Raw genomic sequence first — 21,994 nt, 5'->3', positions numbered from 1 at the left:
GGAAATCATGTACATCTACGCCATCTACCATTTCTTCTTCTTGTTTCACTCGATCTCAATGCTCCTCTTCAGCAACACATCTTCTTCATTTGGATCCTGAAACCGATCATGGATCCCATCGCTCTATTCTCTCCTCTGTTCTCTATAAGAATTCTTCATTTTGAAGATTCATCTAGGGTTTGTGCAGGTCAATTCGATACTTATAGGTTATCGTTTTGGGTTTTAATTCAATTGATGGAAAACTGTTACAGTATGGTATGACATATTGATTTGGATTTTGGAGCACACGACTATTCGATTAACAGGGTGTTTGAAGTTGAACCAACGACTTCAGAGTTAAGGGATCCATCAAGGCCATGACTTATGACTATCATGGAGATAATTATCACCCTATCTCCAAGAATTACAACAATACAACCATTTTACAAATGATATCTCTCAATGGATAACCAGGTTTCAATCTTTTATTTGTTTCCTCAAGAATTGCAACCATTTTATAGACCCAAGCATGAATAATTTTATCTGTTTTTTTCATAGGCGACATGCTTCATCTGTAACAACCTCATCATCATCATCCACATTTAATCACAGGGTTTCAATCTTAATCTCGTTAAAGTAGGTTTTGATTTTGTTTTAGGGGTTTCGTGTTACTTTTCAAGGTTATGAAATTGGTGTGTGTGTGTGTGTGAGAGAGAGAGAGAGGTAGGTGGATTGGATAAGTGGGCCCACTTAGAGGTAGGTTGGGTGGATAAGTGGGTCCACTTTTATATTTAATAATAATAATATTAAAAGTGAAATAAAAATGAAAAATAAATTCAATAAGGGTATAATAGTCTTTTTAGTTTGGACAGAGACCAAAACTACAAGCAAAGTAACTCAAAAATGCTATCAATCCAAAAAAGTCGGGGTTTAAACTAAAACCCCCCAAAAAAATGTATACCACAGGGACCATTTTTGCAATTTTATCTACTTAAAATATAAACAAAGCTAATACATTAGTTTCAAAATATAAACAGCCCTTATAAATTAGTTTATGCATAATTTACTTCAAAATTACATGATTTGTTTTAACCCATTAAGCCGTCATAAGTATTTACGTTTTTGTTATGATTTTCAAAGATTTCTCTAATTAACTAATTTTTTTTTTTAATGATTTTTATAAATTTATTCTTTTATTTTAGTAGACTGAATAGTATATTTTCCAAGTTGAGGGGGGTAAAGCAAAACTTTCGTATGTATCGTATAAATATACGAAAATTGGGTTTTCTGCGGTTGTTCATGGGGAAAAGAAACGAAGCTCTGTTGCAGATGTCGGAAGAAGGACAAAATCAACCTGAAATTGCCGACAAACGGACTAAACTTCAAGAAATCATGGAGAAGGAGGATGATGATAGAGTCAGTGAGTTGCCTGATTGTTTGCTTATTGAAATCCTCTCTCGATTACCCTCAACAAAATACGCCATTAGAACAGGTACGCTCTCCAAGCGATGGGAACATCTTTGGACTTGGGTACCTACTCTGATGTTTTATCATCCCCCAGCTCAACGTCTCAAAAACCCTAAGTCAAGGGACGAATTCGCATTATTGGTTGACAAAACCCTAACTCAATGTCGCCAATTGAAGGTCAAGAAATTCGAAGTGCATACCCTTAATGATATCCGATTTGAATCACTGTTTAACAATTGGATTCGTTATGCTATAAGTCGTAACGTTGAAGAGCTTAACTTGAACATTTGGGGGATGAAAGATGAGCCTGAGTTTCTGTTAGATCAATTTGTATTCATGAATTCATGTTTTACTGATCTGAGACTAACAGGATGCAAGTTGAATCCAACAGGAGCGATTAGTTGGGAAAATGTTAGGAGTTTGTGTATTTCCAGGGTGAATGTAGATGAAGAGTTGATTGTAAATATAGTATCTGGGAGTCCTCTATTGGAAACTTTGGTGTTGGAAATTTGCCGGTGGCCATATATTACTTCATCTGAATTTGGTCCTACTAGTTTATCACTAACTCAATGTCGCCAATTGAAGCAGTTGAAGAAATTCAAAGTGTCTACCAATTATGGTATTCAATTTCAACCGCAGCTCAACAATTGTATTCTCTATGCTATAAGATGTAATGTTAAAGAGCTTCACTTGAGGTTTTGTAATAACATATATGATGATGAGTTTATGTTAGATCAGATTGTTTTCACCAGTTCATGTTTTACTGAGCTGAGTGTAGGTGGGTTCATGCTTAATCCAGTAGGGGGGATTAGTTGGAAAAGTCTTAGGAGTTTGTGTATATCCGAGTATCGGAGTTTAGATGAAGATCTGATTGAAAACATATTATCTGGGACTCCTGTACTGGAAACTTTGGAATTGAACCTTTGCTATGGTTATAGGCTGCTCAATATTACTTCAAAGAGTGTTAAAAACTTGGTGATATTTGGATATGAGGTTCCTTATGGTAAATCTGAAGCCGATATTATTGAAATCAATGCTCCTAATATTTTATCACTAACAATGGGAGGTTGGAATTTTTTGTGTAAGCCTTTGTTGCTGAATGTGTCTTCTTTAGTCAAAGCTCACTTAGATTATTCTTGTACAAAGCCCGAGCATCTCCAGACACCGCCTAATGAAGTGGAAGAAGAGGTGCTTAAAAGATGTATAATGAATCTTCGCCATGTCAAGGAGCTTCAACTTGGGCTTTTATGTTCCAAGGTAAAAAAAAATAAAAATGCTCTTCCATTTTTCTTTTTTTTAATGAATGCTCCTAATATTTTATTTTTTGTCGCTTTTGTTGTTGTCTTGTTTCTCTTTGGTTGGTAGGTTCTTTTTTGTTTGGAGGCTAAAGGTTACGTTTCTCCATCAAATGTGAAAGCTTACCGGATTCTATGACCATAGCCATAACTATTTCCATCTCATTTTCTGATCTATTTTATAAAGTAGAGTAGACTTTGTTTAATTAGGTTGTGGATCATATCTTATCAATTGCTGTTTCATGCTATGGTGTTATTAGCTGTTACTCCAAAGCATCTATAGTACTAGTTTTGAAGCTTCATATTTCTTAGTAATATCTCTCTCTCTCTCTCTCTCTCTCTCTCTCTCTCTCTCTCTCTCTCTCTCTCTCTCTCTCTCTTCTTCTATGAATTATGGCATTTTTCTTGTGCAAAATTTCTTGGTATGCTTTTGTTTCGAATGACCAACATATAAGTGGTGTCAAGTGTGGTTTGGTTGTTATATATTATACTGTTGAGTTTTGGAGTATGATTTTGTCTTAAGGTTTACCTATGCCAGTTACCAATTTATTGGCTCATTGCATTACATTTTATATATATATTTAAAGTTAAAAAGTAGGATGCTTCTGTCAATTGGTTTCTACTTATGCTCTAAAGTAGGATATTAAACATGAAATTTACCCACGTATTTTGCTGCTTCAAACTAGGTTGTTAAATCTGTTAGTTCTGATTAGGATCTTAAATCCAGAATCAAGTCAACAATGTACTTTTTTTTTTTTTTTTTTTCGAATCTGTTTGGTTATAATCTAATTTTTAATGCAGTCAGGTCATATCCCATTTGTACTTTTGGCTACATGTAAATCTTTTTTTTTTTTTAAATGCAAATAGAATGGCCCTAGAAACAGCAAAGTAGTTTGCTTTGAAATATGGTAAATCTATTGTTTTGAAATTTGTAATGATGGATAAACTTAATCTTTGCCATTTAAAGTGCAATGTGATTATATTTTTTGACCTTTGTAATGGTTAAATTCTAACTATGTAATGGATATGGACTATTGCTTGCACATAAATGATAAAACATCTCATGTAGAAAGCTTTTAGACAAATTATCATGAGGTCACTTTCAGGTGAAAAGGATTGGATTAAACACAGCAACTTAACTTTTACATTAATCATCCTCTTCAAACTTATTGAGCCAATAAATAGATATTTCAAGAATTCCAAACATGTAAAACTTATGCTTTTATTTGAGATCTAGATATTGCATGTTTCTGCTATGAACTAGGGTAGAAATTACTCTTAACGAACAAAAGCACACAGAAAACAGAATCCAAATTTCATAAGGAAATCAAAGGGATTACATATGCTAGTTTTTGAGAGCTAGCTCTCTCCCAAAAGATACCAAAATTTCATCCATCACCCACTATCTATAGGTTTCAGATGTAACAGAAAAAAAAAAAAAAAAAAAGAGAGAGAGAGAGAGAGAGAGAATTCCCAAATTGCCCCTCCACTAACAGGGTGCTCTTACTTGCTGGTAACGACCACCTTGCCCCTGGAGCATGGAAATGCATTGGTAGAAATGGTCTTTAGTTGGGATTGTGATGAAGCCTTAGCCAAGTTCAATGAAAAGTCCAACTTTCACAAATACTGGACTTAACTAATGGCTGATGTTACAACCTTACTTTATAATAAAATCTACCTATGGCTATTGTTGTTGATGAGGTAATTAGATTTTTATGTCTCATGTATGTATTGTAGATGCTTTTTGGATTTGGATATATGTTTCATTTTCCACTATTACTAGGAAATCTTTGTTTTCTTCATTTTCTGTTTTAAGAAATAGTGTTGGGAGATGTATTCAATTTTGGGATAAATGCATGCATTATGTATACCATAGCAACATAGTTTAGGCCAATTTCTTATTGTTTGTTTGTATGTAATACTAATTGGTGCGTACACTATTATAGAGAGTGGATCTCTAAATTGTATGTCTCTCTTCATGTAAGATTTTTTTTTTTTTTTGTTAGTTTAATATCTAAACAATCTAAAAAAAAAATTTGAAGGTTAAATCACAAAAACCTGGTAGCATTGTCACTTAATTTTAATGCAAATCTCGAGTAACATAAAATTTGCTAAATCATTTTCAAGACCAGATTATACCTTCATCTTCATCTTGTATTAAAACAACGTTAAAAGGCCTACCTAAACCTTCCTCCTGCTGCATTCTAAGTTGTAAGATGTTGCTATTTTTTAATTTAGCCTCTCACAATGTTTGATAGAAGCTAAAAATGTAGATTCATCTGATAAACTAATTTATTAACTAGATGAAAGACATAAAAATATATTTATTTATAGCATGAAAATAGACATTATATTGCAAAAAACTCAAAATATAAACAACCTTATTTTCAAAGTTTTCTTCAATTAACTAATTTTTCTTTATTTTTTAGCCCACATATGTATTTTGTATGTTTTTAAAAGACCATAAAGATTGTATCACAATGTCTTTTCTATTATTTGATATTTCTTTGAACTAAACACACTTTCAAGCAACTAAATATCATTTCTCAACATTCCGTTTCAACTTACCACAACAAAAGAGGTATAAATATGATATCAAATGAAATTCATCCCCCACAAAAATCTCCCAAATAGCCATTTAAAATGGCATATTATTATTTAATCCAAAAAGGATCACAAAACAAAGCAAACCAATTACGCAATCACTCACCTTACTCTAACCAGTAAGGGCAAAGTTAAGAGCACTATGAACATCAACCCCAATTTGGGCTTCAGCTTTCTCCAAGTCAGTTGTGGCTGAACTCAGTTTCTGAGTGAACTCGCTTAGCCCTTTTTGTACCTGGGCTGGGTCGACTCGGTCAAGGGGAACAGCTTCAACAGCCAATATGTCTGCATAAGAGTTTGGGTGAATGAAAGCAAAGCCACTGCTGATGAAATATTTCTTGATTTCATTTCCTTCATGGACTGAGAGAAGACCCGGTTTAAGCTCTGCAATTGTTGGCACATGTCCTGGTAAAATACCCATTTGCCCTGTGGTTGCTGGAACTATCACCATATCAACCTGTAACATTTCAAGGTTGAAATCGTAAAATAACCTTTAACCTTTAATGGATATCATTATAAGTTTACACTATATACAACAATTAAAACTTGAACTAACCAAGGCATTTAACCACAATTCAACTTCCACAGCCTCATGAATAGTGAAAATTTACTTGACCACTTACTGAGTTTGAAAACCAATTGCAAGGTGAAGGTCTACAGATTTGACTGGTTGAAACACAAATTGAGATTGAAACCAAATCGAGCACAAAACAGCTATCAAGACTTTAATAATAGTATTATCTAGCGACTGATTAGTAACATCATGTTGAGATGATAACATACAGAAACCCAAATCAAACAGGCTTCATTAGTGTATCAACCCATTTGAAACTTGAAATAGAACAAGCACGTTCAATGAAGTTTCAAATCAAGGCTAATAAGGGTTGGTGAGATGGAAGAGGATGAAGACAGCATTGTTATACAGCTTATAAATAACAGCAAGTGAAGAACCCCAAATGAATCTGGTTGATTACAATGCCAAATACTCAGACAGATTGTAAACTTGTATGGATTAATTAAAATAACCTAACCACGTTATTGAAACCTAACTTCAGCCTCTTTGATTATAAATAACTAAGCAATTACATTATCAGAAAACACAAACCCTAATAATCTAATGAAATCGATTAATTTTATCATGCACAACGAAAACGAGTTTGCATAATTCATGAAAACAATAAAACTAACCTCCTTCTTAGAAAGTTCAGAAGCGTAAGGGAGGACGAAATTGACAGTGAGTTTAGTGGGCAAAGTGGAAGGGGTAGGAGGACGAGGATGCATATACTGGCTAGGAGTCTTTGGTGGATCTATGTTGGGAACAACCTTCTTCCAAGCCTCTACAAAAGCTTCGTCTCCCGATGTGGTATCGGCCACAACCTCGGTGGCGAATGGACGGCGAGTGGTGGCGGAAGCGGCGGCGGAGTAAGTGGTGGTAGGGCGAGTAAGGAGGCGAGAAGCTACTTGACGAAACATGATTTCGGGATCGCTCGGTCGGGAAGGTCGGAGATCTGGTGACGAGGGAATCAATCGGAGTGTATCTGCGTCGTTGATTTCTTCTCCTGCCTCTGGGTTTGTGTTTGTCTGTGAAATAGGGGAAAATGAAGAAGAGATTGAGAGCAGTAGCACTTGGCTATTCTTGAGAGGTCAAGGGCAAGAGGCCAATGGATTTTTTTTTTTTTTTTTTTTTTTTTTTTTTTTTTTTTTTAAAGTATTTAAAGAGGATGTGTGAGTTAGAAAAAAAAATTGTAATGTTCTTAACATAGAAAGATACTCGTAATATACTAGCACCAAACATGTTAGATGATCAAAGATGAATAAAAATTTCCTCAAAGTAAAATAAAGTAAAATAATATTATGTCCTTAATCTTGAAATTAGGTCAAACAAACATACCAAACTTAATTCGGACTTAACATTTTGTTACAAGCTAGTTAGAGGTGCACAAATGCAATATGTTGATTTCCGATCCGGTTTTGATTATGTTATGAAAAATTTTGATCTGGTCAAAATCCGATCTGGTTCTAACAAAAATCTGAATCTAATTCTAATTCGATTTCAAATCGGTTTAAACTGATTTTTAGTGGTTTAAGTGGATTTTGGGGCGGGTTTGGATCCAGTTTTTAGTAAATCCGGTATCAAATCTGATTTTTTTTTTCGTAGGATTAGGATCCGGTTTGAATCTGGTGGATCGGATTTAATCCGATCCGGTTTGGTCAAATCTAGTTTTGACCAAAATCAGTTTTCGGGTCGGGTCTGTTTCAAATCGGGATTCGATTTTGGTGTGCATCTCTAGGGTAAGTAGGTCACAAAAGGAAATGATGTAAAGTAAGTAGGTTGAGCACAATAGGTACTAAATTTTATTTTAGACAAAATTGCAAGAATGGTCCACGTGGTATGTCAAAACTTGTATGTTTTGGCCAAAAAAGTTTGAACTAACACTAGTGGCTCAAAAGTTTCATTTTCTTGGGAGTTTGGTCCAATTTGGTTTGAACATTTTTGTAAATACGATTTTGCCCATATTATTTAATTTTTCATTTTTGTTTTATTACCAACATTTAAAAATAAAAGAAAAATAAAATATCCTCTCTCACACACACACACACTCAAAACATAGACACACTCAAACTTGAGTTAATCTATTGTTTTGGGAAGGGAACTACCCATGTGCAGATTGGTTTGGGATTATGTGTAACAATGGCAACATTGCCATTGTTAACTTTCAGAGAATGAGAATGGAGCTAAAAGGTTCGATTTCCCCTGTGTTTTCTACTTTGAAATCGCTTCAAAACTTGTCAAATTCTAGGGTTCGATTTCCCATCTGCTTTGACATCGCTTCAAAACTCCTCCTTGATTGTTAGAGCTAAAAGGGGAGATAAAGGGTCTGTGAGAACTTTAGCTGGAGGCGGTGGATCTGTGATGAATCAAAGTACAGAGGATTGTTGATGGGTGATTTCAGAAGGCAGTGAGATGGGAGGTAAACCAAAGATGAAAACCCACATACAAATCGATTTATGGGATGAACACATGCACATAAATGGATTTCTAAAAAAGAAAAACACACACATACACACAATGAAATCAACAACGATGATTGTTGTTGTGTTCGTCGAGGTAGGGTTTGTAAAGGCGAAGATGACGGTGGCGGTGGTGGATTTTGGTTTCCGATGGATCTATTCGTGTCTTATTCTCCCTCAACCATCATATTTTTTCAAACAAAAAACGATTTCTACACCTATGGATATAGGGAAGAAAAAATGATTTCTAGAATTATGTATGTATTTGTTTCTAGAGGCAAGAACATACCCTTCATCCTCATGGTTTTTGTTCCAAGACTAACAACGAACCCATTTATGGGGATCGATTTTCAGATCCCAGGTTTGGGGATGAACACAAATCAATTTTTAACATCTCATAAATACACATTAGGATACGTTTCTAGGCCTTGAAAATAACCAGAAGGTTTCTTGAGTTTTGAAAATTAAGTTCTTGGTACTAAAAAGAGAAAAAAAAAGTGTGATTTTTGAGTTATTGAGTTCTCATTCTTGATATAGTTTGAGAGAGAGAGTGAGAGAGGGGGAGGGGAGGAAGGGTATTTATTTTTGTTTTATTTTTAATTATCTTTTTATTGCTGGTAATAAAACAAATATGGAAAATTAAATAATAAGGGCAAAATTGTCTTTATAAAAAAAAATAAACCACGTTGAAAAAAACTTGCAAGAAAATGAAACTTTTGGACCACTGATGTTAGTTCAAATTTTTTTGGCTTAAACATACGAGTTTTGATATACCACATGAACAATTCTTGCAATTTTATCTTTATTTTATAAAATAATTTTAATATGTTAAAAATATTCTGTTGACTTAAAATATTTATCGTATAATATTATTTCATCTTTATATAAATAATTATGTAAATCTTAGTACTTTGTGCATCAATAAATTTATGTAGTTAAAATAATAATAAATATATTTTGTCAATAATATCCAAATCATTTGTTATTAACATGTGAAATTACAAAATTTATACTCTAAATATTAATATTGATATAAAACATTTTCATTATCTTGAACGGTATGATACAAAAAACGTAAATGTCATTAAAAGTTGAAGTTTAAAATAATAATAAGAGTAAATTACATGAATGGTCCCTATGGTTTGGGGTAATTTGCGTGTTTGATCTCTAACTTATTTTTTTAACTCGGAAGGTCCCTATTGTTTGTTTTTGTTACGCGCTTGGTCCCTAATGTTTGTTTTTGTTACACGTTTGGTCCCTGTCTTACCCAAAACGACTATTATTTAAATAGAAAAAAATGATGGGGCAGGTAAGGTAAGGTGAGAGAGGTGGGGTTGGGGGTGTGTTTATTTAAATAGATTAAAAAATCAAGGGTAAAATAGTCTTTTTATGTATGACAGGGACCAAGCGCGTAACAAAAATAAACAATAGGGACCTTCCGAGTTAAAAATATAAATTAAGGACCAAATGTGCAAATTACCCATAACCATAGGGACCATTCATGTAATTTACTCTAATAATAATTATAGTGGTTGAAGTTGATAGTGTCTAATTAAATCTATGTATATTTTATATTTATAATATATTATATGTTTAATATAAAAAGTAAATAAAAAATAGTGTCAAGTAGTTAAAAAGTTTTACATTAATTTTTAAAGGTTAATAAGTAAAAATATTCAAATATGTATAATAAAAAATAATTATTTATCTTAAATCATATTTATTTTGGTTGAGAAGTGGTAAATTTTTTATTCTTTAGTTTAAAAAACTTATAGTTTTTTGGATTTGATACACTCTTTATTCCATAAGCCATTGTGGAATTAGTTTGTTGAGATCAACATACCAAAAAGATGAAATATTGTGCTCTCAGCCACTCAACCTAAATAGTTACGAATCAGGTTGGTGGATGTGGTGTTACCCTTCTCACACTCTCTTTTCTGCCATATAGACACCATATCAATGCAATGTTATTTTTACCATGAAAGTGTAGTTCTTTGCCACACACTAGGTGTGGATACTGTGTGAGAGAGAGAGAGAGAGTATGACAAGATTTAGCGAGTGTGACCAAATTGCATTCGAAACCACAAGGTGAGGAGAGTGTTCCCCTCATTTGATGTGTCAAAAAATGGGTGCTACCATACCTACATCCTCTAACCTCATGAACTTTCATGGCAAAAGATAAAATTGAGTGTTTGATACGAAGTGTTTGAGAGCTTTTATATTTTTTGTTTGACAAAACACTTCATTTTGAATAAAAAACATTGTTTGACACTACAAACTTTTAAAATTTAGTAACGTTCCAAATTTAAAATTATCTTACATAAACAAAAAGGAGAATTTCATATATGCCCTTCTTAAACATTAAAATATGATAGTTACCTAACTTAATTTCTAAATATCATATTTATCCTTCATAAAATTTTTAAATATCATATTTACACTTCATAAAATTTCAAAATATCATATATATCCTTTTTAAAAATCAAAATATCATATACATCTTTAAATATTAAAATATCGTATATGCACTTTTTAAACATCAAAATATCAATAATAATATTTAAAATATCATCCATCTACAACATGATAATAATCAACAACAATAAAAACTAAACAATCAAAATATATATTTCATACAGAGGGTTTGATATGAATCTTTTTATTTGTCAAGAGGGAGACATTTCAATAATTTAGAAGTTTATATTTCTTTATCATAGACATAAGGATAATATGGTTAAATTTTTTAATTATTATAATAATTCTAAGGTATAAAGAATGATTTTAAATATTAAAAACATTATAAAAAAGAATTTTGGTAAATATGATATTTTGAAGATTTATGAATAGTAAATATGATATTAAAAAATTAAGTTCGACAAATATGATATTTTGAATTTTAAAAGGAACATACATAAAATTCTTTTTAAACAAAACACTATCTAATACCGACTACCGGCTACCAGCCAGTGATGAATAAGCTCAAACTTTACCCTCGTAGATGGGTATACGAAAAGTGAAAAAACAAATTTACTCCAAATTTTACCATTGTACTTTGTTTTGGACTGTAATGTTACATTTCACAACCACATGGGTGGAAGTGAAAGGCACCGAAATATTCTTGTTACCACCATCATACGAAACTCATCTCTTGTCTTCATTTTCCACCAGACGACTTTTTGTCCTCGTCGTAATCTCTTTTTCACTTGCTCCATTATCATCACCATCTTCGTCCCCAGACTCCAATTCGAATCTCAGTTTTCAATTTACACCTGGAATGGGTTCCGGCAGTAGTCGATTAGGGTCGGATCGCTCTTCAAACCCCTCGAGATTGAATCGAACAAAGCGGAAGCTCTCTTCTATTCTACTATGTGGTCACACACGCAACTCCAATTCTCCTTCCTCTGCCTTAGAGGTATGTTATTTATATAACAACCAGACTTTTTATACTCTTTTCTGTAATCGATCATCGTCGTCGTCATGGGCACTGTTACTCATCCAGAACCCTAATGATTCTGTGGTATATGGTTTATCAAACCCTTGGATGATCGTTTATAATTTGATGTTGTCTCTTCAACTGATGGACGTTTTGATCGTCTTTCAGCCTCGTTTTGGGGTTTATATTATTTTGATTGCGATACTTTTCTCGATAATCAATTGTCTCCATCACTGGTTCTAAGCGGTGCTTTCGGCCAATTATGATTCTTAGCGACAAGAGATTTGGTAAAAGTGATAATGATTATGTGAGTGTTGAGGTCAAACTAATCAGAAGCACGCAAGCAGTGAACTAGTATTAAAAGATATAGGACCTGAATTATAATGATCAGACTAGCAACAATGAAATAATTATTCTTAGTTTTAGTTTTAATCTCTTCTTGTCTTGTGTTGTGTGATTGTTCTGTTAGATTGCCACCCGAGTCAAAATAAGGTTGCCAGCATCATTTCACATGCTGATATATCTTCTCTCTTCATACTCTGCTACCACATCTTTAATTTGAGGTGTCAGTTAAACGCCAAATGTGTCATTTCATTATCACCAATTCAGCAGCATAAGGGTATGCTTCTAACTTCTTTTTGCCCAAAGCAGTTGTGGTAAGATCCCTTGGACCCTGTTTGTTACACGTGACAAAACATGCATTGGACTAGGACTGAAAGTCTGAAACTAATGTCAGTTGGACAAAAATTGCAATTCTTTGAATGCCCTTTTCATCCTCTCATCATGGAAGGTAGCCCAATACAGTCCAGTCATGTCCCATGTAACACACACACACACACACCCTTGATGGAATACTTTGACTAATCTTTTGTATACATTAATGGAATAGTTTAAGTAATCTTCTGTTTGAATGTTTGATTACTTTTGACATTGTATTCCATTCCACCACTTGCAGTTGGAATCCCCAACAAGCTCTATAGAAAACCTTCCTCCTGCTAGCATCGAATCTATAACCTCTGCAGGTGTCTCCTCTTCATTCTTTGATTCCGAACCCGTGTGCACAAGTTCCAAAACTTCGGAATCAGAACCCGAAAGTTGCAATAGCAGTGCAAAGAACATTGCTATGAGTCCCATAAACAGTAGCGAGGATAAAGCAAGTACATCTTATGCTGGTCAACCAAGTCAAGAACCAGTCTCGGGAAATAACGGGTCGGAATCGGAATCAGCTTTACCTATCAACGAAGGTGCTCCCGTGAATGTCAATCCGATCACTGTCTCCACCGAAGAAAATCTTGATTCTGATTCCGGCCGGAATCAGAACGATATAGTTAGGAATTCCGATTCCAATACTCGGGCGCTGTTGGTTCTGTCAGATTCTTTTCTGAGTCTTCGGATATTTGGGAGTGGAATTACGGATTCCGGTTCCGGAGTTTTGCCGTCTGATGTGGAACCGGATGTGATGAGCGGTCGTATACTTCTTATGGACACCGGAAATGTTCTTTCCAGTGGTGTTTCTGAAATTAGTAGCCGTGAAGGAAGAAGGAACAGTGGAAGGCTATTTGGTGACACGTCAGCGAGACGTGGTTCTAGAAGGGACAGTGGTTTTCCAGCAATATTTTTCACAGCTGGACTTGATGATGATCGATGGCTTCTTGATATTAGTGGTCGTGAAAATGGTTATTTAACAAATCATGGTAGAAATGAAGAGCGCAGACGTTTTAGATCTCAGGTAAATGCACTTCTTTACTTTTCTTTTTTCTTTTTTACAAGAAATAGCAATGTCCCTTCATTTATTTGTGTATTATATCATATGATTATTATCCTTTTGTAGCATTGTTTTTTTGATTTTTTTTTCTTATTGAGGCGTTGTACCTGTAATAGCATTATACTTTGATTTTTTTTTTAAAAAAAATCTTATTAGGACATTTTACTTTAAAATATTTTTCCAATTATAGCAGGGAAAATTGTTTTGTATCTTAACGACATTTTTGTAGTTGGGTAGAACTTTCAAAGTACATTGCTGTAATAGAAAAAAATATGAGAATAGGACATATTAATGGAGGTACATTGCTATTTCTTGCATTTACCCCTTTATGTTATCCTAAAATAAATGCAACATTTACCTTTTGGGTAGGGAGTCCAAATTCACTTATTTATCTATTAGTGCACAAGATTCATCTATTACTTTTCATTGTTGAAGGACAATTGAAATATTTAACTTACGTTTCAAGACTAACATATTAGCCAAGTTGAATGTTGCAAGAAATAACAACGTACTTTCATTTATCTGCATATAATTGCATTCAATAGCGTTGTAATATCTTTTTTTTTTTTTTTTTTAAATTATTATAAATCTATCAAGTTATGGCATTGTATTTCAAAAAAAAAGTTCTTATTAGAGTATTATATTTTGAAAAATCTATCCAATTGTAGGATGCTATATTAAACATTCAGCAGAAGTACAATGCTATCTCTTGCATTTACCTCTTTATGTTATCCTAGATTAATGCAACAATTACTTTTTAGGTTAGGTTTTACTTTCAATTTACTTATTTATCTATTAGTGCACAAGATTCGTCCATTTGAGATTGCTTTGCTTGTCCAATACTTCATAATTCATGTAGTTTGTTCTTGAAGAACGAAATCTCTTCAATTTTTTTTCATTACTCCAAAAGTAGAATAGTCAATTTAGGGTAAAATGTCAAAATTTGGTAACTAGTCAAAATCATGAAAACCCAAACACCACTTCTCACCTCTCTCTCCACCTTTTTCCAACAACCACAAAAGGAAATCAACACAAATTTGTAATTAAACATTTGAACATACATCGATTTCTGTTTTCCATAACAAAAGGCAAGTTCCTCTCTCATTTAAACCCAAATATTCATCCAACACCACAAATCATAAAATAGCAAACTTATGATTATATATATTTTGTAGATGTCAGAAAGAGGGTTAGGTGGTGTTGATGAGAGAGAAAACCGAACCAGATTTTGCGCATCTGGGCTACACCGTGATGGGACATGCTCATGTGGCGGTTCATCTTTCTTGGGTGAAGAAACCGGTTCATTTGGAAGTATATCACGCGTTGTTTTGCTTGCTCAAGCTTTATCTGAGGTATTTAAACAATTTATTTACTATTAATAATTATATTTTGAAATTTGAGTTGCCAAGATTTAGCTTCTTTTTTTATTAGGTATTGGATGAAATCCACCGACAGCCTCTATCACTTTCAATGCCAATGCTCTCTCTACCTGCACCTGAGTCTGTTGTAGATTCCTTTCTCCTTAAAAGTCACAAAAAGATTGATGCATCGGAAACCGGCCCAAATTATGTTCAACAGTAAGCCCTTTACTCTATTGTTTCTGTTACTATTACTTTTACTGATACTGATATGTTGGGCAGATGCTACATTTGCTTGGTTGATTATGAGGAAGGAGATGAAATAAGGGTTCTTCCGTGTCGTCATGAATATCATGCCCCCTGTGTCGATAAATGGCTTAAAGAAGTTAACGGGTATTTCTCTTTACCATAAATATATTATTGTGTTTCTTTTTTACTTAATACAGAAAAAAACGATATAAGTCAGAACCTGACTTAATTTATTATTATTTTTTCAGTGTGTGTCCCGTATGTAGGTGCAATGTTTGTGACACACCTGCAGCTGCTGAGGGTCAGGTGTCAAACTCAGAACTCGCAGCTTGATCATGCAGCAAATTGTATTTATATATAAAAAAATATAAATGTCAACACACACAAAAACATAGTATGTAAATATTTATAGATAGATACCTCTTGTTGTAACCGAATGTCTGTCTTTACTTTTTTATGATCTAGCTCCTTTATCAAACATTAACTTTCGGTTTTCAGTAGTTAATTATAAGTTACGAGATTATCCACAAAGTAATAAACAATATGAATCAAAAGAATTTTTCATTGATCATCAACAGACAAACATCACGAAGAGAAAATTCTCCAAGACTTGCATTTTCAAAAGAACCCGGTACTACTGGATACAAAAATACAAAAAATCAACATCCAAACGACATTAACAAAATTTCCATTTCGCCCTCCCGAGCTACAAGAACTCCCGCTCCCACTATAACACCCTTCCTTCTGCTCAATCCCTTTGCCAAGATCTTCAAGGACAAATGTCGAATTTCTCTCGTTGCTTCCAAACAAAGCACACCATAAGTAGGGGCCTTTATGTCTTTTTGCACGGATAATCCCGACTCCAACTTCCCTATGTGTTCTATTTCTTAAAATTGACAGCGTTCCATTATCGTGTACAAGAACATTCTGGAAGGCTTCCGGGGGGTCTAGATGTTTCTGGTGACACCCCACGATGAGTCCTGAGATGGTGCCAAATGTCGGAAGCTCAACCCCACAATTTGGAGCGAATATTTCTGTGAAATCGTCTTCAGAAGGTTTACAGTTGACTGTGTTGGTTTGACTGCAGTTGAATCGGCATTCTTTTATGTATTGCATGGCCATGCAGCCGAGACCCGGGCTGTTGTTTAGTTGGGGAAGTCTTTTTGATGTTCGGTTTTTGTTAATCAAGTCAACAAGATCGTTCGCTTGATTTCCTGTAATATCAAGAATTGTTACATAAATTGATTAAAATGTTGACATATTGTTGCAATAGTTGGTTTTCAAGGAGTGTTGGATGGATTGATTGATGGTTTGTTTGACATGGCTAGACAGGTTGTTATGTTTGGTGCTCATTGGACTGGTGGGACCGCGACCAGGGTGTACAACAATATAATTTTAATATTTAAATCTGAATAACTAGTTTTAGGATTAAGCACTAGAAATGGCAATGCACTTCTATTTGTTTGTTTATCTTAGCATCTTACTTTATTTCTCTTATGACCTATTACAGTATTTTACTTCTAATTTCTTTTATTAGGATATATTAATTTCAAAAATCTACCAGGTGATAGCATTTTACTACCCTTTACCCAATAACGTCATTGCACGTTCATTTTTTTTTTTTTCAAAACAAATTTTGGATTAAATTACTATAATTGAGTAGATTTTTTAAGGTACAATGTTAATGCTGTAGTAGGAAGAAATGAAAGTAAGAAGCTTTGATAAACAAATGAATGGAAGTACTTCGATATGCAACAACTCCTTGCGTACTTCTCCAAATCTAATTTCCCAGATCTTAAACAGAAAAAGAAAACCATAAACCGATTTTTGGAAACAGATTATAAGCATTTCTTTTGACCGAACCCACAGCCATAAATCTAAACTTAAGTTCCCAAAAAAACATATTTTTTTACAAATTTTTACTAGGAAACAAACTTATATAAAACCCACAATGATAAAAACAAATGTGAGAAGAAATCAAGAGAAATTTACCATGATTCTTGGAGGAAACAACGGCAACAAGTAGAAGAAACCCTAGAGCAATTATCCATTCAAAACAATAAATTCTCTTCACCATCTTCAAAATTTCCACCCAATAATAAAAACCCTACTCAGGTTAAATGGAACTCCATACAAGGAAGTAGAAAAGAGAGGCGGATGAGGTCAAGGGAAAAGGAGGCCTTTACACCGTTTATCCAATGCAAAATGGGGTTTAAAGAAAAAGAGCGACATGATTGAGGTTACTTGAGGGTTTTGGGGACAAAAAAGTTGAAGATGTGGGTCCCAAATAGCCGTTGTACATGCGGGGGGTTTTGACAATTTTGTCAAGTGGAGCTAATGATCTAATCTTATGTTACATGTTTAAATCGTAAATAGTTTATTAAATGTTTCAAGTAAGATACTTTATAAGATTAATCATTAAAATTATCAAAATGAGTAGGCTCACTCATACAATAAATATGTTTAACTATGTTTCTATAAAAAAATATGATTTTTGTAAATTAAATTAAGTAATATATATATATATATATATATATATATATATATATATATATATATATATATATATATATATATATATATATATATATAGAAATCTCCAGAAAAATCCTAAAATTTTAGTCTAATTTATGAAAAAGTCACAAACTAATTTTTGATTACAGAAAATCACAGAATACCGGCTAAAACTTCGAAAAAACCCTTTTTGGCCGGTTTCGAGATTTAGCCGGTATTCTGTCATTTTTCGTTAGTTTGCTCAAAATATTAGGATTTTTCTGAAAATTACCTGATAACCAAAATATTGAGACTTTTTTAAAATTTACTATGGAATTAATGGATATTATTATTAACAAATCATTTATAAACATAATTTTTTTATTATAAACAAAGGAAATACATTTGTTGCTAATTTTTAGGCATAAAATGGTCGACTGTGTATTTCTCTATTGTTTGTTGACCACTTCAAAGTCTCTATGTTCTTCCTATGTATCGTTGTGGGTGTCATAGTGAAAAGTACTCTGTTAGGCGTGACCAATACAAGAGTTGATAATATTTTTTAATACATAATCAATAAGTGTCTACTTGCTATTAGACATTATGCTATATGATCACGTGTTATTACAAAACATCATTACACGAACATATAAATCTTTCATTATGTTCTTTAACCTAACTACCACCTAACCTCCAAACGTTACCCGATAACATCCATAAAATTACACACATCTATCGAGAGTGAAAAGTAAATATTAAATGACAATTCAAATAGATAATCACCCTTCACTTGTTTCCATATAAATTATCATTCACGGTTCACTTTTTACATTTTATAGATGTGTACTAGCCGATGGTTGTTAATATGTAAAGTATGAATGTTGGTTGGTAGTTAGGTTAAACAACATAAGAGAACACCAACATTCGAGGAATACTAACTAAGTTCATATCACCATCATACCTACAACAATGCATAGGAAGAACGTAGAGAGTTTGAGTGGTCAGGAAGCAATAAGTACTTAGACCATAAATTTATTCCTAGAAATTAGTAACAAATGTATTTCCTTTTTTTATAATAAAAATATTTTTTATGTTTATAAATGATTTGTTAATAATAATATCCATTAATTTCATGGTAATTTTCAAAAAAGTTTCAATATTTTGGTTATTATGTAATTTTTGGAAAAGTCCCAAAATTTTGAGCAAACTAACGAAAAAGGATAGAATACCGGCAAAATCTGCGAAACCGGCCGAAAAGGGTTTTTCGAAGTTTTAACCGGTATTCTGTGTTTTTCTGTAAATAAAAATTAGTTTGAGACTTTTTCATAAATTGGACTAAAATTTTAGGACTTTTCTGGAGATTTCCCTATATATATTTGTCGAAGTTCTTATGAATGGTCTTCATTAATTTTTTTTTTAATCCATCAACCGTGTTTTTTATGAAATTATATCATAATTATCTGTGAAAATAAATTTCTGAAAGCGAAAACATGTTACAAAAATAGATGATTAGTTTAATGATAATCATTAAAAAAGTAACTTCTCAGTAGAACTATTCTTTATCATTTTACCTTTTTAGTGGTGATCCTTCTATATATACAAAGAAAACAATGATTTAAATAGAAATATGGTTAATATGTTATTAATGCATAATTTTATCTCTCGAACTAAAAAATATAATTGGTATTTTTTTTTGTGTGTGTTTCCTTTTGGTAAAAAGAAACTATTCATATTTCATACATATAAAATTTAAACTAAAAGACAATTACAGTTTACATTTATAATATAAATGGTCCAAAAAAAAGTTACTCACCATTCATGTGAACTTTAAACATATCATTTATGATTTAGTGGCCTTATTTACTACTCACAGATCGCATCCATATTCTTCATCCAAGCTCTCTTTGTCATCTTTGCATCTAAAGTTTTCAAAAAAATTCATTCAAACTTGCAAAAAAGTGACTTCAAAACTTTAGATTATCCCCATTTACAACATCGTTGAAGACACTCGTGTTGTTTTGTGGAAAAATATTAAGTTTAAGGAATGGATATCATGGATATAAAACAAGTTCAGTTATTTACACGACCTTATATCTCTATAATCCACATAGTTCATGTAAAGTGTATCTTTCATATGGACCATACAAACTTTTCACACTTTAAAAGAATAAGAAGACCCATTCACAAAGTGATTTGTACCTATCATGATTAGAACATGGGTCTATCACTTGAGTGAGTGACATGATGTTCACCAAGTTACCACATCTTTATAGATTACAACTTTGGTTGTAATGGTCCTAACTATTTTGTAGATTTTCCTTAGAAACATAAAAAATTCTTTTATCTTTGTAGACTACAACATGGAGGGGATATTAATGTTAGTATATATATTTATCATTATATCATATATCATATCATGTAATATCATATTATATCATCATACTATACTATAAAAGAATCATTTTTCTTTTGATCACATCCATTTGAAACTCAACCTCTTCATATTTCCACAAAATATACTTAATTTATTAAGGAGCAGTTTGTTTTGAACTTGCAGGGTCCAGTAAGAGCTGACTTCTGATTTGATCAGCAGTCGGACTGTTTGATAACGTAAATTTTCTACTAATTTGGTCAATAAGGCTAACCCAAGAAGCATACTCAGTAAGTTTGAAATATGTGGATGACTGGAAAAAAGCTCATCGCCTCTTCTTCCATTTTCTGCAATCGTGATTTAAAAAGAAAATAACGCTTCAAGAAAACACACATGCATCCCTTCTTTTCCTTCCATCAATCAGCGACGTCGACTCATCCTCAGCATCTCCCACAGGCGACTTTACCGTCGTCAACCTCCACAACAGCGCAGGTACGTATGCCTTCTTCTTCTTCTTCTTCTTCTTTTTTTTTTTTTTTTTTCAAAAAATCAGTTGATAACTTGTACGGGCTAATGTATGAAATCAAATTATTTGTGTACGAAATCTAATTTTTTTTTCTATATGAAATCATACCACATGTGCATAAAATTAGATTATACGTATCTGAAATCCGAATTTACATGTATAAAATCAGGTTGTATGCTTATGAAATCAGGTTATATGCTTATGAAATCAAAATGTGTCGTAAATATGTTGGTAAAAGGTGATTTTTTTTTTTCAAATTGTGTTAGGATCCTTGGGTATCTATTATTGCTTCCTTTTTAAGATGTCAGTTACGGTTGCCAAGTGCTTGGAGTCTCTTAAAGCAAAAAAAAAAAAATGGTTTGCCGATTTAGATTCAAAAAAATCTCATAGGTCAATTGGTCGAATCTTCTTCCTTCTAAACAGTTTGGTGGTTTAGATATTGAAATGGAGATGACGTTTTTTTAATATTCTTGAGATGTTGTGGATTAGGGTTATTGGTTATATTTATGGTCATTCTTGAGGGTTTATGGTCGGAAGTCAAGGGATGGAAAGTTGTGGGGTGTGGTACGTTATTGTGAAGGTTGTTCAAAATCTTCAAGAACAACAGATTATTCCTTTGAATTCTCTTAAAAAATATCAAAGATGGTTATGACACCAAGTTTTGGAAATACAATTAGATTGGAAATATTACTTTGCAAGTAATGTTTCCTATATTATTTACTTTGGATGTTAATGCAAATTGTTTCATTGTTGAAAGAAGAGAAGATGGTGGGTGGAAATAGCATTGGAGATGGATTTTGATGATTTCTTCTATACTTTTCCAATTCCCAAGTTTGGAATATCTTTTGGTGGAGGTTGTTTTTGCTGATCGTAAAGATAGTTGGGTTTGGGAGCCGAGCAATACAAGTGATTTCATTGTTAAGAAGATGAAGTTGGTTATTGATGAATGCATGCTAAATAAAGCTTTTATTCAAACTTTATGGAATTCTTTAATTCCAATTAAAGTTAATATCTTTTGGTGGAGACTTCTCTCGAATCGCCTTCCCACCAAAGATAACCTCACCATGTGTGGTGTTGATGTTCCTTGCTCTTTTTGTCCGATTTGTGAAAATGTGGTTGAAGAGGTCAATCTTATGTTTTTAGGTTGTCAGGTAGCGGAATAAGTTTTTTCTTTCTTGATTAAGTGATGGAGTTTTCCAACTTGGAGGTAGTTAGTGATTTCGACTCCTTATCTTCTTCCCAACTTTCTAATGGTAGGAAAAGGGCTCGGTGGCAACTTTTGAACTTCCGGAATAAAGTCGTCTTTGATCGGGTTCCTCCAAAAAAAAGGATAGGATAGCTGATTATATTGTAGCTATGTATTTTTGTTGGGTCATTCATAGGGATCACAAGTTTCACTTGAATTCGAATTTGTGGCTCCAAAATCCCATTCTTAACACTAC

At 33.0% G+C, this 21,994-nt stretch overlaps 4 protein-coding genes across 5 annotated transcripts; 2 read left to right on the top strand and 2 right to left on the bottom strand.

Moving 5' to 3' along the window:
• The first annotated feature begins 1,247 nt into the window (after positions 1-1,247).
• LOC145003934 (putative F-box/LRR-repeat protein At4g15060) lies at positions 1,248-3,043 on the top strand. Its single transcript, XM_078962835.1, has 2 exons — positions 1,248-2,703; positions 2,812-3,043. The coding sequence occupies exons 1-2, from the start codon at positions 1,279-1,281 to the stop codon at positions 2,878-2,880; spliced, it is 1,494 nt and encodes a 497-aa protein (XP_078818961.1). The 5' UTR covers positions 1,248-1,278; the 3' UTR covers positions 2,881-3,043.
• A 2,220-nt stretch (positions 3,044-5,263) lies between these two features.
• On the bottom strand, positions 5,264-7,016 carry LOC145005384 (ATP synthase subunit delta', mitochondrial-like). Its single transcript, XM_078964464.1, has 2 exons — positions 6,534-7,016; positions 5,264-5,802 (listed from the first exon to the last, which is right to left on the bottom strand). The coding sequence occupies exons 1-2, from the start codon at positions 6,816-6,818 to the stop codon at positions 5,458-5,460; spliced, it is 630 nt and encodes a 209-aa protein (XP_078820590.1). The 5' UTR covers positions 6,819-7,016; the 3' UTR covers positions 5,264-5,457.
• A 4,475-nt stretch (positions 7,017-11,491) lies between these two features.
• On the top strand, positions 11,492-15,646 carry LOC145004344 (uncharacterized). Of its 2 annotated transcripts, XM_078963240.1 has the most exons (7): positions 11,634-11,769; positions 12,260-12,409; positions 12,746-13,519; positions 14,731-14,907; positions 14,987-15,132; positions 15,196-15,306; positions 15,411-15,646. In XM_078963240.1, the coding sequence occupies exons 3-7, from the start codon at positions 12,914-12,916 to the stop codon at positions 15,493-15,495; spliced, it is 1,125 nt and encodes a 374-aa protein (XP_078819366.1). In that variant the 5' UTR covers positions 11,634-11,769; positions 12,260-12,409; positions 12,746-12,913; the 3' UTR covers positions 15,496-15,646. The 2 variants fall into 2 exon arrangements, with proteins under 2 accessions (XP_078819364.1, XP_078819366.1); XM_078963238.1 differs by lacking the exon at positions 12,260-12,409 and having other exon boundaries at positions 11,492-11,769.
• A 60-nt stretch (positions 15,647-15,706) lies between these two features.
• Positions 15,707-17,395, bottom strand: LOC145004346 (uncharacterized). The gene is made up of 2 exons (XM_078963241.1): positions 17,155-17,395; positions 15,707-16,376 (listed from the first exon to the last, which is right to left on the bottom strand). The coding sequence occupies exons 1-2, from the start codon at positions 17,237-17,239 to the stop codon at positions 15,781-15,783; spliced, it is 681 nt and encodes a 226-aa protein (XP_078819367.1). The 5' UTR covers positions 17,240-17,395; the 3' UTR covers positions 15,707-15,780.
• Between the last annotated feature and the right edge of the window lie 4,599 nt (positions 17,396-21,994).

This window comes from Lactuca saligna, chromosome 7 (genome assembly GCF_052625555.1).
Source record: "Lactuca saligna cultivar CGN05327 chromosome 7, ASM5262555v1, whole genome shotgun sequence".
Classification (NCBI taxonomy): Eukaryota; Viridiplantae; Streptophyta; class Magnoliopsida; order Asterales; family Asteraceae; genus Lactuca; species Lactuca saligna.
The sequence above is the reverse complement of the archived record's forward strand: the minus strand, read 5'-3'. Positions and strand labels throughout refer to the sequence as shown.

What these genes read in the sequence shown, in the direction of transcription:
- LOC145003934 (XM_078962835.1), top strand. Translation starts at nt 1,279, where the DNA reads ATGGGGAAAAGAAACGAAGCTCTGTTGCAGATGTCGGAAGAAGGACAA. An exon ending in TTGGGCTTTTATGTTCCAAG is followed by an intron (nt 2,704 to 2,811) that starts GTAAAAAAAAAT and finishes TTTGGTTGGTAG; the next exon opens with GTTCTTTTTTGTTTGGAGGC.
- LOC145005384 (XM_078964464.1), bottom strand. Translation starts at nt 6,818, where the DNA reads ATGTTTCGTCAAGTAGCTTCTCGCCTCCTTACTCGCCCTACCACCACT. An exon ending in CTGAACTTTCTAAGAAGGAG is followed by an intron (nt 5,803 to 6,533) that starts GTTAGTTTTATT and finishes GAAATGTTACAG; the next exon opens with GTTGATATGGTGATAGTTCC.
- LOC145004344 (XM_078963238.1), top strand. Translation starts at nt 11,632, where the DNA reads ATGGGTTCCGGCAGTAGTCGATTAGGGTCGGATCGCTCTTCAAACCCC. An exon ending in GCAGACGTTTTAGATCTCAG is followed by an intron (nt 13,520 to 14,730) that starts GTAAATGCACTT and finishes TATATTTTGTAG; the next exon opens with ATGTCAGAAAGAGGGTTAGG. An exon ending in TTGCTCAAGCTTTATCTGAG is followed by an intron (nt 14,908 to 14,986) that starts GTATTTAAACAA and finishes TTTTTTTATTAG; the next exon opens with GTATTGGATGAAATCCACCG.
- LOC145004346 (XM_078963241.1), bottom strand. Translation starts at nt 17,239, where the DNA reads ATGGTGAAGAGAATTTATTGTTTTGAATGGATAATTGCTCTAGGGTTT. An exon ending in TGTTTCCTCCAAGAATCATG is followed by an intron (nt 16,377 to 17,154) that starts GTAAATTTCTCT and finishes TTGATATTACAG; the next exon opens with GAAATCAAGCGAACGATCTT.